The sequence below is a fragment of the Limulus polyphemus genome, unplaced genomic scaffold, assembly GCF_000517525.1.
Source record: "Limulus polyphemus unplaced genomic scaffold, Limulus_polyphemus-2.1.2 Scaffold2, whole genome shotgun sequence".
In the NCBI taxonomy this organism is placed as follows: Eukaryota; Metazoa; Arthropoda; class Merostomata; order Xiphosura; family Limulidae; genus Limulus; species Limulus polyphemus.
The window spans coordinates 3,004,267-3,022,816 of record NW_013665612.1 but is presented as its reverse complement, the minus strand read 5'-3'; the positions used below and the strand labels follow the sequence as shown (position 1 = coordinate 3,022,816).

Here is an 18,550-nt window from a genome sequence, read left to right as displayed (position 1 = left end):
GTAAGTCCGCAGACATACCGCTGTGCCACTGGGGGCTAACCAAGTAGAAGGCAACTAGTTAGAAGCACCTGTCGTCTATGATACTATTCTTAATCGAATAACGGCATTGACAGTCCCCATTATAACGACTTCATAGCTGAAAGTGCAGAGTGTGTTTAGCAAAATCAAGTAACTATTTAATTAAGAAATTTTATATTGATGTTACTATATAAGAACGGGTAAAATGTTTTTATCTTATGTTCACTTAACTGGTACTTTTCTACGAGATGCAACTGCACACGTGTTAAGTAGATGTATAAACGTTATTTAAATAATTAACGTTGAGGAATCAGAATATCTTATTTACGTCGCCATTTTTCGTCAACTAGTGTTCACATGAATATGCTCACTTCTTTGTAATGAAAACACACAGAATATATTTCTATATTTTCAGTCTTTTTTGGGCCATTATCCTTTACAATGAAATTTTCGTTTAATTTCAAATTCAGATTGAAACATTATCTATTAAAATTTGTGAAGTAATCTGTATTTGAAAACTTGACTAAGTATCCTAGTTTGTGAAATAATGAAAGTGGACAAGTTTTGAATAAAACAAACACAACCTTAATTATAAAACAAAAAGAAAGTGCAACATGCAAACTTGTGCAGTCAATCACACACTCATTTCTATGGGATTTTTGAATAGATCATCAGCTTTCTGTCTCAAGATGAATCTCTGGCAAACTAGTCACGATCATAAAGCAGATATAACTGACAATAAATAGCGCCACTTCGATTTTAAAAGAAACCTCATATTCTCCTAGGAGAATGTTACCAAGTGACTGTTGTTCTCTTAGAGCATTCGCTGGCTGTAACTTACAGACATCATCTACTCGGCCAGCAAAAGTATGTTGCAGTCGTTGACCACAAAATTCCTTAACGCAGAGTATATATTATCTGATATTGAGAACAAAGAAACAAAGCAACTATAAAAAGGCACTTTCAGCAGTTTTCTGGACCACGTATTTATGATAAAATTGTGTAGAAACTAAAACTTTTTAAACTCCTATATCACTAAAAGCAGGTATAAAATGTATGATATGCCTGCATATCACACTTTTCCCCCTTCTTTGTTTCAGGTTTATCCTCAAATTGACAATTAAAATAAAATTTAAAACTAATAACCTTTAAATTCGCACCATGACCAAGTAGCGCATAAATTTTATTTTGTTCATAACAACACGTATATGCTCCATGGACGACACAACCCCTTTAACAATGAACTATATTTAATCACAAGAAATAACCTTTAACAACGATCCAAAATAACATAAAACTGATTTAAAATCACTTACAATAATAAAAAATTCTAAGCTTGCTTCAAAAAATAAATAAATTAAAATACATACTGAAATAATAAAGTTTTATAAACTTCACTTTAGATATACTCGTACACAATCGCGGAAGATAAAAAGAAAATCCTTTAGAAGATTTGAACAATGTGCATTAACACGAACGAGAAAAAAACACTAGTAATGTCATATAGTACAAAAACACAAAATAACTTTTAACAAAGAACATAGCACCCTCTGATATAAAAAAGCAATAAGTAAGTACACACTTCCATTCATACAAAAGAAAAAGAAAAAGCAATAACACAAACAAAAAGGAAAGAAATAAAATGCAGAGCTAATCTGCTCACTTTATGAATACAGTCGTATGTAAAAAATCACAACAAAAATGATAAAAGCGGAACACCTTTATCAATGTCAACACACTACAATTTCAATTTAACAAATATCTTATGTTGTCCCTCCAAAGAAAGGGGCAGTCAAAAATGTGCATTTAATAAAAAAATACATATATAAAAATAAAACCAAACAGCAAAAACAAACTCTTGGAAGTGTAAATTAAAATCACCATAATACTTCATGATAAAATGGCATACATTTAAAATCTTCAAAAATAAAGATTAAAAATATCCTCAACTTTGTAGTGCCAACTCAAAAAACAGAAAAACGTGCACAAACGAGTAGTGGCGCATTTGATGCAACGTATGTACACTAAACTAATGTCTGCCAATCAAATGATAGAAAACACAGGAAATACAGTTAAAACGCATACAACAGAAAAACTAACTTCCTGTTCTTTCACACACACTCACTTTCAGTATCCACTTCTTTTATTAACATGCTACCTTCCTGAGTTGTTCATGGATGAATTCGTGTGCATCAACCATCTCAATCTCAACCACTCTACATACTCTTGAAGAAACTGAGACATCTTTTTGTGGGAAAAAAGGGAGTATCATACATCACATCCACAGGGAATAGCATTTTGCATTCAAACATAAGCAGGTATGGCCAACAGTCTGTTGATTCCTGTTCTATTGTTTCATATGTCATCATCACATTGAGCAAATGCCCATTATAGTCAGTTCTTTCAGGATTAACAAACTTTGTAAGCATCTGCTTGGTGGTTTGTATAATCCATTCTGTCAAACCATCTGACTGAGAGTGATAAGGAGATAAGATAAGTACGAGTCTTCACCACATCTAACACTTTACACAAGTCAATGAACAGTTCGCTATTGGCATTGGCTCCTTCACATGTTGATTTATTTTGGTGTTGCAACTCATGTTATCTATTTCTTGGCTAATACATTAGCTACTGTTTGTGCTAGAGTACTGAATAATGAATAAGCTTCAGCCCACTTCATGAAGTAGTTGATAATAATGAATATGCATTGATGATCTCTCACAGTCTCTTTCAGTGGAGCAGCAACATGTAGGGCTATCCTCTGAATAGCAATTTTCTGTTAGGTAACCCTGTTTTGGCTAGTTCTTCCTCTGGATGGCACACACCATACATAGCTCACACCAGACTGAACATCTTGACTCAGTCACAACCAGAAGAAATGCTATTGAATGTTATCATAAGGGTGAGTTGCACTTTGGTGCTATCAAGTCTCTGTGTTGTGCAAAGTCCAGAGAATTTCTCGACTGCAGAGCTCTGAGTGCCATTAGCTACACTGCTGTTGTAGAATCACATATTGTGAGTTGTTAGCAGCAGTACAGCACACCATATTACACGTGTGAATGATCATACAAGTGTCAGAGTTTATGCTATGCTACTCCATTAATGCTGGTCAGGTTTTGGTTGAATTTGAACTTGCTGGGCAGCAAGGAGCACCCATGCTAGATCAGGATCTTTCAGGTGCTCATTTTGGAGCTCCTAAAACATTAACTTTGGCATCCATCCACTGGCAGTCTTCTAATTCGTGGTTTCCACTTGCTACAAATGAAATGGCTATGGTTTTAATTCCTCCACAGTGTCCAGAGTTAGAACATTCCACTAATGGATGAAGTCTCAGCAGGTGGAAAAACAGTTTGTCTTCACTTTTGTATTACAGGTCCAGATGATAAACTATTATAAAACCATATTCTTGCAATGTCATTATACAATATGCTATTATCCTCTCTGGGTTTTTAAGGTTTACTAACCACTTCAGCAAAGCATGGTTTACCAGAATGGTGAATTTCGTATAATACAAGTAGTGATAATTGTATTTTATACAAAGACAATTAGAGCTCTTTCTTAATTGCACAGTATCTACATTTGGGAATTGTGAACATGCAACTAGTGTATGCAATTACATGTTCTACTCCATCCTGCAATGACACTACTCTGACTCCACTATAACTGATGGCAATGTCCAAAAGAAACTCACAATTTTGGCATGGATAGGCTAGCACTGGAACATCCACTAACGGAAGCTTTATTAATATCAGAATACTTGGTCACATTCCTTTCTCCATCCAAAGTGTACCTCCACTTTTGTGAGAACTAACAACCATACAGTTATCTTCGAGAAGTTGATCACGAATCATTGGTAATGGGATATCAAGGACACTGTGAATTTCTCACTTCATCAAAAGTTGAGGCTGATCTCTCATCATAGTTATCTTAGATGGGTCCATCAAGACAACATTTCTCCCTACAACATAACTGAGAAACTCCACTCCTTTCTGGTTTCAATTCAATAATGTGTTTTGTTTGCACTGGAGCAATATTTTCAGGTTCTCAGATACAGAAGTGGAAGTTGTCAAATACCAAAATATAATTGACAAAGTCCAGGCATCTCTCCCATTGCAGTCCCTTGAGTGTAAGCTACATTAGCTGCTCAAACGTAATTGAGGTGTTGTACTTGCAATGACCAAATGGAATAACATGGAATTCATACAAGCCATCTCTTGTGCTAAAAGCAGTCTTAGGCCTACTTTTGTTGTCCAATTTGATTTGCCAGTATCCATATGCCAAATGCAAGGTATTAAATCAACAAGAATCATATATCACGACTAGACAATCATCTGTTCATAGTAACAGGAAGGCATAATGGGAGTTACCACATTCCTTGGTGTATATTTCTTCTTTTTAACAATTATTACTAGAGACTATCAAACATTCTCCAAAAGTTTCATGATTCTCTCTTGCAGGATTCCACTACATGTCAGTTCTTGTGACTTTTATAGTGCTTCAGGGTAGCTAGATCAGCAGTTGTTTTACTTGACCTGTGCAGCCTGTGTCTATATGGTGTTGAGTCACTGTTGTTCGACCCAATCAGCCATCTGATTTTATAAATACATCATCGTATTTACCCAACAAGTCACTTTACTCACCTTGCATACAACAATTCTAACACCCAGTTAGATATTTGATCACCCATAAATACAAAACAACATTGGAAATTTATCTCTTGTTAGACAAATAACTGTCTACGAGTCAATGCTGCCTGCTTTCTGGACAGGAAAATGTTTACTTTGTGCATGGCTTCTATAACCACATTACACAGCATCAACACATTAGACTTTGCCTGGATTAAACCCTGGAGCATTACTTGTATATTTGCAGGTGCTATTATTTGCTCTGCTACATACACTCACTAACTCCACTGTTCCTGGGTTTGGTTTCGTTGATATTGGATGTATTTTTCACAGAAAACCAGTTCAGCTGCTACACAGAAAAAATTGATGGGCAAGCTCCACAGCAAGTCTATCTCATAAGTATTGATTCCAGATTGGTAAAGACTACTGAGCCAGAGATCCACCTCTCCTCTAATGTCTACTCTATCACCTTTTGCCACTGCTCATAGCAGTGGTCGCTCTCAGAGAGTTTGAAAGAATACAAGGTCCACTAAAATTCTCACCATTGCTGGTCTGCCAGAAACTCAACCTCTAACCCTTGTAACCTCTTCAATACACACCAAGCACTATCCACACTTGAAAGAGCCTGGCTGATCCTAAACTAATTGATGCAAGCAACTTGCTGTTTCCCCAAGCTGGTGATCAAGTCTGACTTGGGGTCCATCAGTTTTCTGGAGCTATTTCCACAGTGTCCACCAGTTGTTGCTGGTCATCCTGTACCTGATGATCCAACAGTTAGTATTGACACCTTGCCAGTTTTGTTGCTTGGCAATGTGCTGACATTGAGGGGTTGCATAGCATCTACTGAGCCATCAGCTGAAACTGATAGCTCTGCCATCTTTGCTACTTGGCACAGCAAGTGTTTGCTCTTCTTATCTTGGTTGATGCCTAGGCAGAGTAATTGGCATTTTCTGTGGCATGTATCCCATGGGCAGATGTTGTGGTGGAATGTTTCTCATGGATAAATGTTTTGCTGAGGCATGTACCCCATGAATGGATTTGGATAGACCTGCTTACTCACTATAAACTAAACCTATCTATAAAATAGACAATAAATATATCTTTATTCACACATTTTTTTAAAAACCAATCTTCAAGTTTAAAAAAAACTAGGGTGTTCCCAACCTTGAATTGCATTCAGGAATTTTCTTGCACATTGGCAGGTTGTACCCTAAATTATGGTCACATCTTCTTGACTTTCTGGATAATTCATTAAATGGTCTTAGATTTCTGACATGTTGATTAGTTGTATGTGAAGATAGAAAAGTCAGAAACCATGAGTTTCTTTTTTTTTTAAAAAAAAGAGGCTTCTGATGAGATTCATGGCTTAGCATTCTAAGAGTCCTAGTGGAGCTTTGGGTTTTGCATGTTATATCCAGGAAATCTGGTACTGTAGAATGACTGTGTAGATACCTTGCTACTGATACAGTAGCCACATAGAGTTCCAAACCTAGACTATTCTCACTGATTTTCTTTTTCTCAAAGTGCAAAAACATGTTTTTTGGGTTTGAATAATTTAGACTTTAATTTATGATCGACTCAGCCTTATTTAACTTGCATTTCAAACCTTACCAAACCTCCTGTTTCATTGTACTAGTAATTTAGCTATGCATTTCACTTCACCTGAGATTACCACAAACTAATCCGTAAAATACACTTTGGTGATGCGATCAAGAAGTTGCTTTTGTGAAGTTTAAATGTCATGCATTTTTCTGTGCTCCTCATGTTTTAAATAATCCTAAATTTAAATTTTCTTAACATGGAAAGGCCCTTTCCAAAATGATGAGCTTGTGGTGGAGAAAAAGATATGACTGCTAGATTGTGGATGTGGTAGGAAGAGAAAGGACATGGAGTATTCTTCTTCTCAATGTGGAATTCTCACCTTATACAAAAGAGTTATGCAGGAGTTTTCTGTCTGGCCACTGAAAAAGGGAGATAAGTTGCATCCCGGAACCTTCCCAGCTGTTGACCACTCTCTTTCTCTCCAAACTCTATCCCAGTATGTGGGAGAAACCAATAACTGTTGGTTACTATGATGATGCAAGACATAGTCATCCTGAGACCAAATGGAAAGGTCTTTACAGGAATCCCAGACCTGCCAAAATGGCTTAACCTAATCACTTGTTGGAGTTTCCAGTGCCAAAGAAAGGGATTGAAGACCACTGGCATACTCACTGAAACCCCTATGAAGAGAGACAGCCTGCTGAATTACCAGAGGTCACCTATTGATTCATAAGTGAGTAGAGTTGCCAGGTAACATCAACATGACACATTTCACTACTGACCAGGAATGGGAGATCCAGATTTGTTAAAATGTTGCAGACTCCAGCAAGGGTGGCAGTATGGGAGGTCTTGCTTTTTGTTCAGACTGAAGTTACAGCAAAGTGTGCCTTAGTCTCTGCTGTAGTCCCCCCCCCCACCCACACACACACAAACAAAAAGAACAATGCTTACTGTTCAAGCTGGTTTACTTCCTAAATATTACAGTATGTGTGCCCAAAAGATGCAGAATCCATCCCCCTCAATTTTTTGTCCAGCCCCTTCAGCTACTTCACTGTAAAATGGCTAGTGCTCTCCCTGGTCTCCAGATGCCAATACCTTTCATGACACTGGTGTCTCAGTCACTGGCCTTTAAAGAAATGACTGGACTTGGTGCCAAGAGCACAATTTCTGATGCTAGGTTTTGGACAGTACAATGTAATAAAAAGTGCTGTCTTTGAGAATTACTTGTGTCCAGTTTCTTTTTCTTTTCCAGATAATTCAGTCTTATTTACACTTGACATTTCTAATTTTTTTGAAGAGGTTAAATAAAACAATTGGAGGACTTATAAATTCTGTAGACTTATTGCCAGAATAAACAAATATACATGTATGTTATATTTTGAGTTGAATGACCTGTAAAATAATATGATTCCAAAGTTATAGAAAATCTCTTTGTCACAATATCTGAAAGTTTGATAACCAAATACATTAAAAACACAACAAAACTATGATATTATTTGAAATATTAAGAGAAATTGTTAGAATCAATAACTATTTTCTACCAGCTTTTTTAAGATTTAGTGACACATAATGGCATAAAAATAAACTCCAACAGATTTTTACACATAAAAAAGCATTTGGTTTTAGTCTAAATGTAATGTAGCATTTTAAAACTACAAATTTAATAATCATTTATATTTTTGTATGAGTGCTAAGTGTATTGTTTACAAGATTTAATATCATGACTAAAATTTTGAATAACATCAATGTCACAAGAAATTAATAGTGACATAGCCATTTTACAAGAAAAACTGTACAAAATATGTATCAAAAACAATTTACAACAAATGCCTTTTATAAAGTTTTTTGTAGAGAACCTTAGATTTGTATGACATTTATACTCAACTCTTGAATTTGTTATAAAGGGTTATATAAAATATGGTTATAGAAGCATTTAATTATACAGAATATAGTCATAATGACAGAGCTTGGCCTTAAACTGTCTATTGTATGCAAACATTGCAGTATGTAAACAAAAACTTATTTAGAAATCACTTCTAACCTTAATTCTATGAATATTGAACATTGAAATAAAAGTCTGTGTCATACTTAAGCATCTAAGATCAAATGTTTTACTGACACCAAATTCTGTCCCTACAATGATGGCTGACCAGGAATGGTCAGTTTGTTCTTAACAAGGCTACTGCAGTCCATTTGCACTTAGCTGAAGACTTAAGTAAACTGTCTGAATAAAAGTGTAAAAACCTATACTGACTGTGTACAACATAAATGTTATTTGCCAAGAGAAACAAAATATTCTACTTAGCATTACACTGTGGGTGAGAATTCTATAACATACTTTATTCATAGACAAATATTAAAAAATAATATTTAATTAGAAAAATAACAAATAACACTAGGCTTAAGTAAATGTGTACACTAACCTTCTCCATTCTTGAATCCATTTGAGTGGTCATCAATATCCTGAATTTGGACAGTTGGTATTGATGGAAAATACTGAGATGATGCTTGACCAGTGGATTGATCTTCTTTGAGTGTATGCAAATCCGATGTTCTAAATTTCTTAAAATTCTGATTTTGGTTCTGTAATAACTCAACCTCGGATAAGGCATGTTTTTTATCTCTTTCAGATTCTGCAGAACTGTGAAGCAACAGGTGTGACCCATTTAAATCATTTCCTTTCACTGAAGTTTCATCAGTAGCATAATGTTCATTTATCTGACCAGAAGATGTATATGAATGACCTTGATACTGAGATTTTATTACAGAAGATCTGTCAAACTGGTTAATTACAGAAGCTGATGTTGGAGCTTGTTTCTGAAATGCAGTAGCTTCAGGCCTATAGTTGGCTAACTGTATAGTTTGTTCTCCAGGATTTTTCCGCTGAGCCTGCAGCTCAACAAGGGGGACAGGCTTGGATAAAGGAGCAGAAGACTGAATCACTGACACACCATCTTCTCCACGTGTTGTTACCACACACACTACAGCAGTCTGTCCACCTTGTTGAATTATGGAAATTGGTTGAGATGATGAAAATTCACCACAAAGAGTTTCAGTCTGGCTATACTCTAAAGGTGGTAAAGTAAAGTTATGAAAAGAAGAAGCTGACAAAGGTGCACCCAAAAGAGTAGGTTCTTTAGGCTCTATAACACTTGGATTTTGACAAAAGCCAGAAAGAGATCTTTGGTGAACACGTGGATCTCCTATAGGAGTAAAATAATTGGCTCGGCTTCCAGCAGCTGCATTTGGTAATGGACTGTGCTTATTAGAACTTGAGTGGGGAGAGATAGGTATTGGTGTACCTGCAGGAGTTGTTGATCCTGAACTTCCTAAAGACACTAACATATTTGCAGCCTCTGTTTCATCCATGTTAAATGGCCCCTGTAACCTTCTTTCTTTGTCTGGAAATACTGGACTTGTATCAACATCTTCTCTAAGATCATCACCTTCCCATTCAACTTCTACCCCAGATTCAGAAGTTTTTAGATTTGTTTTCCTACATCCTAAGAGAGAAATAGATGGTGTTGGTACAGTTTTACTTTTAGATGATAAATGTCTGGAGCAATACCCTTGACGCTGAGACTCTTTTGTACATCCTTCTTTGGAACACAGTCTTCTCCACTGCTTTCCATTGAATTTCTTCCTGATCCCACTTGGTGTAGCTACTATGTCTCCTTTCTTGTATTTCTGAGCTGATAATGCTGGTGACCTAGGTGTTCCACCTCGATCTGAAGTTGTTGTACTTGCCCTACTCATATCACCTCTATAGTTCCCACATGTTGATGTCAAACTTCCTCTAGACAAAGATGAAGACCGTGGAGTGCAGACAGAGGGTTCTGGTGGAAAATCAGCTTCAAATCTAATATCTTCTTTATTGAGATCATCATCTGAAGAGTCATCTTCATCACCTGGCCTCACTGGAACAGTGTAAGAAGATGATTGCACGTGTGTCCATGAAGATGTTGAATTTGCCCTTGTAATGGGTGGAGTAATATTTATGGTTTCAACATGCATTCCTTGTTGTCCAGGTTGCTGGAATGCTTGTTGGCTACCCATGACCTGCATGGGCGAATCAGGTTGCAAGAGTGAAAATGCTTCTGTCTGGCCATATTGCAGTTTCAAGTTCCACTCCTGTGCTTGAGATGTAGTTGGTTGTTTTGCAGACTGATGTATGATGGTGACTGGCTCTTTTACACTTTGTGACACCTTCAAAGTAGCAAGTTCTGAAACTGGTGGACTAGAAAGAAGGCCCAGCTCTGCCCACCAGGGAGGAAGTTTTAACCTCAAATTTGCCCTAGAAGCTTGAATGCAATGGTTTTCTGCATTTATTAAACAAACCTTATACTGCAACAACCTTGGAAATAATTCCACAATAACTCCCTCAACAAATACCTTTTCTGTAATATTAACTTGTACACAAACTTCAGAACCAACTTGAATCTGATCTGGAATAGGACTATGATCACTAATAATATCATACCGTCTCTCACTTTCTACTAATACATCACAAAAAAGCGTGACAGAAAGCTCTCCATCATAAAGTACACCAATATCACAGTGGTTTTGAACCTCTTTAATTACTCCTGCGTGGTACAGTCCATTGCTTTTTGCAAGAACCCTATGCCCTTTCCATTCATTCAAGTCCAAGTTTAAAATATTCTCACTGATAACTTGATCCCCACAGAATGATTGGTTAGATCTGGAATACATAGTGTGTATCATATCAAAAGAAGTAAAACTTTGTTTGGCAGCTGTACAACTACTTTCATTTTCTGTTACTGAGTTATTCTCTATCATATGAAACTTGCGCTTTTTTGGCAACTTTTCAGCAGCCCTTCTTAGTTTCTCATCATCATTTTTCTCTGCTTGTGCTACTTCTTCAAGTCTATGGTTTTTATCTTCTTGAAGTGAAGATAAGACCTTTACCTGAGAATTTTTCATATTTTCTGATTTGTCTTGTTGATCCCTTTGAGGTATATTTAAAACTGATGATGTCACAATTTGTTGATCTTTAGAAGATATTTCAGAGATAGATGATGATAGGGTATAAGAACAATCAGCATGCGTATTCATCTCTTTTGTGTCTACATCATGTTGTTTATTCTCCCCATTTGTTGGATGATGAAATCCTTCTCCAGTAAAAAAAGTACTTTTAACTGAAACTTCATTTGTTTCAGCTTCAAAAGTATGTGCACTAGTTTCAACTTGCTGATTTTTAAACAAATCTTTTGTGCTTTTCTGACATGTTTTATGAATTCTAGCTGAATTAATCTTTTTACCTGTTCTAGCAAAAGGTTTTGAAATTTTATTTTGAGTGTTACATTGATTCATGGCTGAAATCCAATTCAGCAAGAGATTCTATTACAGATGAGTACCACCATTCTCTCCTTCACCCACAGCCTCAGATTCTGGAAAAAACAGTTATGAATGATAATATTTAAATATCATATGTTGATAAAAAATTTCAATTTTACTAGTACATTTAATGAATATTGTATTCAGGGGTGAAATTCTGCTGGTACTTAGTGGTACTGAGTAGCGGAAATTATTTTTTAAGACACTAATAGTACTGGGACTTATTTGAGCTGCTTTTTCCGCATGCTCATGTGTTCCATTAGAAAGCATTTATTCATTGACACTTTTCTTTTCATGTACATTTTTTTTTTAAAAACAGGTCCACTTCACCCAGCTGAATACCTCTACTTTTTTTTTTTGAGAATTTCACCCCTGATTGTATTCAAACACTACATGTACTGACAGAATTAAGGATGTAGGGGTTGTTTAAGTACTACATATACATTTTTGTCATGTGGCAGATATAAATATTCAAATCATAGAAATAAGAATGACTATTCTGTGCAAAAATTTTGTTGTGTCTGATATGAAAAGGTACATTTTGAAACATATTTAAGAAAACTTGAAACAGTAATTTTTTAAAGAACATTTTAAATATTTGACAGCTTTTGTATCAAATTATTAAAATCAAGATTATTTTACAATGTGCATTTGTAAAAGGAATATTTTAAAGGAAACAAACCTCTATGTCCTTACTTTATTGCCCTTTGATTAATTATTAATAACACTTAATTCTCCAACACTTCTAGTTTACTTCTTGTCAAATATTTTATGTTTCCCAAACATTGAAAACCTGATTAACTGTCAGAGTTATCTCAAGTAAAATTGTGTGAAATTTCAACACAAAGCAATTACTAAATGTGACATGATAAACTTTATGTATGTACATACTATGTAAACCATGTAGGATTATGCATACATATTGTAACAATCAAACCAGATCTTGGAGTCCTTGTTTGTAGAGCAAGTTTCCAAGCACCAGTGTGAGTTAAGTTTCCTGGGTTCAAGACCCACTTCATACACCTTTCTTGACATCTTAACTCATTATATCACACAAATTTTTGCATTAACCCTATGTGCACAGGTGGAAACAAAGTCTACATGCCCCGACCTTGTACAGTGTGCAATTCAACATAATATTATGCATTTGAAGCCAAAGTTATCAACATTTCATGTTACTCTTTACTGCTGATTTCATAACAGTTCACATTAGAGAAAATACCAAATACAATATACAAAAAAAACTTTAGATATGCATTTAGGAAGTATTAAAGGTTATGCAAATGCAGCTTGCAAACTCTACAGTAGACAAAAGTATTTTTATTTTTCCCATGAACATTACCTTGCACTCCAACTTGTCAAAGTCTAAGTCAGACTGATGTCAGCATTTTGCAAATATATCCTTAGTACAAAAACTTTAGTAACACATCCAATTTTGTGTACACAACAGGCATGTGCCATTGACCAAAATAATAGCAAAATTTTGCTACAATTTATGAAGATACAGTTTCTAAGTTTGGATTTATAGTCAACACTATTTCTACAATACAGTCGGTCCAATGGACTAACCCCGTATACATTTAGTTAGCTGAACCACTGTAATATTCTTATCAAATTACATTTTTTATTTCATCTTATTTATTTGGATTGGAATCAATTTTTAATCACCGATAAACTAAGAATACATACTTAATATTAAATATCTGAAGGTATTTTGGCTAAAAGGTCAGCGTGCTTTTCTCCATCCTATATCTTTTATCTAATTTCTGTGTTTCTAGCTTTTAACAATATTCTATCTATATTTGATAGTAACATCAAACATTATATTTGATTTCTGATTACATCTAATCACAAATAAGATCAATGTTATTTTAGTATCTGCATAGAAATTACACACACTAGTTTCATAAGTTTTAAAATTTCCCAAGAAGTTTCAGTAGGAACTTTATCCTATATGATATAGAAAGGACGGGACCTAAATAAGAAATGTCACTTATACTTTGGACCACAAAAAAATTGTATGCCTAAGATGTTCATGCATTTAAAGAATGATTTAAAAAAAAAAAGAAATGTGGCATTGATCTAGCAATTGATAGAAAGACTGAAAGAAAAAACAACAAAAAACTTGTAAACAGTGATTATAATATTTTACAATTTCTATCATCCAATAACTATGACAATGATACTGTCATATCTGCATGTACACACTTGAGAAAAGTTATGGTTTACTTAAAACAAATTTACTCTTTAGAGTTGCAGACTTAAGAAGATAAATTACTCCTGCAGCTGAGTATCAACATTAATTTAAGTTATTGTGGAAGGTCTTCACTAACATGTGTAACTGAACCTTTTTACAACAGAATTAACTACTTAACATTAAATTACTGAATAACAGTAAATATCATGTCCAGTTTAGGGTCTATAACCCAATATGAAACTGGCTGCATGATACTAAAGAAAATTTCTTCACTATAAAAATTTTCAACGTCTGTATGCCTTGTTAGAAGTTATCATCAATCATCATTGTGACCATATTAATAGATTTGTAGAATTCTCTAATAAAATATAAATCATGAGAAAAGAATTTCAGCTTCTTCATTTTCAAGAAATAGCATAACAAAATTTAAGGACAACAATAGGCTTGTTGTTCCACCTACACCATCCCAAATCCTAAACTTAAAAAATATATATTTATCATGCTTTCCCTTAGATTTACTGAATCCACAACATCTAAAGGCAATCCATTCCAAAGACCATAAAGATCCTGTTATAAAAAGAAAACTATCTTAGCTGAAGGTGACTCCTATCCTGCCAAAAGACTATCCCCTAGTTCTACTATTCTCACTGTTAAGTAGGAATTTTCTTTCTTTTTCAATAGAAACTAAATTTCGGACCTGTCCTTCTACGACTGCCTTAAAGATTCCAGATATCATCCTAGTAGCCCTCCTATGAACACTTTCCAACAATTAAATGTCTTTCCTAAGGTAAGGAGCTCATGATTGAACATAATATTCCAAATATGGCCTAACCAGTGACATATGCAATAAAATTATAATCTTTTTTAGACTTGTATTCAATATTTCTGTATATACAACCTCAAATCCTATTTGCCCTATGATCTGTGATGTTAGTATACATAAATATATGATATTATGACTTGCATGTTCACCACTATTCCAAAAATTCTTATAAGTTCATCAGGAAATTCTACCTTTAAGAAATATAGCTATAAATATATGAAGCATATAGATGAAACTTGCAAACACTCACAAAATGCTATACGATTTATTTTCAAATAGAAGAAAATGATTTTGTGAAATCAATAGAGTGAATTTTGCTTAAAAACACATAAAAATATATACAAAATGTACACATGCACACAGATTAGTCACATACTCTATGTGTTAATTTTCAAAAACATCTACCTATATATATACACACACACAAGTTCTTATGTTGTGCATGCGCAATAATTTAATTTCAACATTTTTTTAAACCATGAAATTTGGCTATTATATTAAAAACACCCTGCTGTAGATTTATGTAAAAGTTGTAATGAACAGGACTAGTTATTCACAGTATTAAGTAGATGACCACTAACTTCAAAAGAATCCTGACCAAAAGCTCAAAATACAAAGCATGAGGAAAATGAGTTTCAAAAACTCTTATGAGCCACAGCTGAAAAATACACCCAATAAACAACCTGTATGACATCAGAAAAAGTACAGCAAGCAGAGAAGGACACTCAAGGTCTTTTCACTATAATTCTAACATCTATGACTGGGCCAAGTGCCAAAACTAAACAACAAAGTAGTAAGTGGCTAAACTACAGAAACAGCATGGACAATAGTGAACAGTACAATGTCACTGTTCACCATTTGCAATGTCAAACTTTTAGCTGTATGTAAAGAGGAAGGCATAAGTTGACAAACATAATAAGCCTTAAAAATAAGCACGATGAGAAGGATCAATGTAAAATATAACACAAGATGTTGAAAGAGCCAGAGTTCATAATAAATTTGTAGAGTTCATGATGTAAACTACTGTTTGTATATATAAAAACCTGGAGAACCATGACAGCAAGGACTAATGAGACACACAAAGCAAAATTATTACTGCTCTGATTTAATAACATTCTGTCTTGCAATTAGGAGTTGGATGATTAGTAGCATTTGCAAATCAATTAACTGATGGTCCCATTACTAATTTACATTTGATTAACCCTTCCATTATGGGCTGGGTGAAATCTACCCAGCTCGTAACCATGAAAATATTCATGAGAGTATGATTTTTCATAAGGTAAGCATTTCTTTATAAAATGTTGCAGGTTATTGGCAAACATTACATGGTTTTCGTACACAAAATATCGGGTTTTAAAATTAAGTATTAAGATTTGTTAATTAAAGATTTTCTCTTTCAGAATGTTGACTATCCAACATACAAAGCAATTTTGATTTTAAGATAAAAATACTTTGATGCACTAGAACATTTTCAAATTTCAGATGCAAAATCTTTATAATCTCCAGATAATTATAAAATTTTTTGTTTGAAAAACTATATTCTATTTGTTATTTTTCACTAGTGTATTTCTGTACGGGTTAGTTTGATATGACCAACTTCGTAACCTCAATAAAAAATTAGGAAAAATATATAAATTATGCTTTTTTTTTCATTCTAGAATGACTACAAATTATAACACAAAAACACTAATTTTGAGTCTAACTAGCTTAAATCTCATAACATTATACATTTATATATATATTTATTATATTGACTTTCCAACTGTGCCTGGCTGACAATAATGAAGTTGCAATGATGCGGCGTACACTCCTGTTCCCGCATCCAATAATATACAACTGACCGTTACAAAGTAACCTGTCTTGGCTGTGTTTTAGTGGACTAGTATTTTGCAAAATACAGTCACATTTCAACTATTATACATTATATATGTATATACATTATTTCTATTTACAAATAAGCTCTTAAACTTATTTTTCTTAAAACATAGAACAGTAAATAAAGTAAAGCAAATAATTATCTCTTCTAATTACAACCTTTGTACTCGTTTGCAGCTTGTCATAGGTTGCTAAGCCTTATGAAATTTCCCATGTAGAGGATGTAAAAAGAAATTTTTTTAGGTTTTATATATACATTTTAATTAACTAAAAAAGAAAATCATAAATTACTATATCGATACCATAGAATTCCACTATAATTTATCAAGCATAGTAACTAAGCTGTATTTGGTTCTAAAAAAATATGAAATTTCAAGCTCACTGAAGACTTACCTCATAGTTTGAAATCTTGTGTGAAAAGAATGAAATTAACACAATAACACAATAGCCCATTATATAGCATTGTGGTTAACAACAAACATAATCGAAATATTTTAATTATTTGGATAATTGAAATAATAAAAAAATGTAATAACTGGAAATTGTAATTTTTACTATCTGATTATTTTTGTGAAAATCATTTCAATCATAATTTCAATTAATCAACTGTTAGAATAATCAAAAACAGTAATATTTGAAACACTTGTTTCAAATAATTGATTTAATTGTAATTTCAGTTAATTGATAAGTTTATGTGACACTACCAGGTGTAATCACTGCTCATAGGTGGTTGATTAAATCATCCATCTCTACTTAATATTGTGTAATTACAAACAAAATATACTATGGATCTACTTACTATACTAAGTCAGAATGTTACTAAAGCTACCCTCACCACAGCTTAGATCCAGGATCTCCAGCTCACAGTAGCTGTCCTAGGCCAATTATCTATCAACAAATCTACAAGTATTAAAATCTCAAGCTGATAACTCCCATCTTTACCATTACATTATTTCTCCATTCAAACCAGGCTTTATCTTAAGCCTAGAATATTAACATGCACATCAAATGGCTTCCTGTTTTTGATAAACAACATAGCATCCCCCAACTGACAACATAATCATAAATGTTGTATACTAATCGAACTGCAGAGCTAAGGATGTAAACAGAGAATTTGATTTTTCATCTTTTAATTTCAAGGCAGGATACCAATAAAACAAATTAGTACCCTTGGTTTATACCAGTGCTCTGTGGCCTATGCATTACCAACTTATCTACCACTAGTTAAGCCTCAAGTAGACTATTCCATCCTGCCCGTTTCAGTACAAGCTAAGATATTTCACACACATTTTTATGTGACTAAAAGAATGTACTATTAACTAGAATAAACAACTGTCATGCAAGCATGGTACATGAACACACCATGTGTTTCTATTTCCTTGTAATATTATCTGTTCTGAATTTATCATTTATTCTGTATTTATATGGAGATTTCACATAATGCATGATCAAAAATGCGATTTATTTTGATTTTGTTTTGATGTTTTTATTCTTCTTTAATACTACAGCAAGTAATACCTGTCCTAACCATAGAAGGTTTGCTGCAATACTGCACTTTGTGCATGGATGTCAACAATAGTGTCCTTTAATGTTAGCTGAGGTGATATTGAGGCTATGGCCTTATCAACGATTCAATGAGAATGACCAGTCGCAGTCACGTGTGAAATGGTAGCAATAGTCACTCTGGGTAAATACAACACTTCTTGTGAAATACAGAACACTGGATTTGATCAGTCTGGCAAATGGATTCAGCTTGAGCAGCTGAAGATAGAAAATCCAGTAAAAGCAATCATCTTATGTTAATAAAGCAAGTATGCAAACTATGTTTGCATGTAATGTGGATTAATGACACATGTGGGGTAACTCAGGGCTCAGTCTTAGGACCTTTGCTCTTTTTGATTTATGTAAATGACACAGATGAAGGAATAATCAACAAGTTACTTAAATTTGCAGATGATATTAAGGTGTTGGGTGTTGCTAGCTGTGAAAAGCAGGTTGCTGATTTACAAAAGGATTTAGATCATTGGGCAAATGGGTTTTCATAATAATAAATGCAAGATAATGCATGTGGGTTATAATAATTTGAATTATAAGTATAATTTGGATGGGAATAAC

General features: G+C 34.1%; 1 protein-coding gene across 1 annotated transcript in view; it reads right to left on the bottom strand.

Annotated features, from left to right (window-relative positions):
- Positions 1-18,550, bottom strand: part of LOC106468014 (protein capicua homolog) — an 80,583-nt gene that overhangs the window by 56,509 nt on the left and 5,524 nt on the right. The window contains 1 exon segment of the mRNA XM_022395947.1: positions 8,609-11,593. Coding sequence (XP_022251655.1) covers positions 8,609-11,516 — 2,908 coding nt within the window. The 5' untranslated portion in view covers positions 11,517-11,593.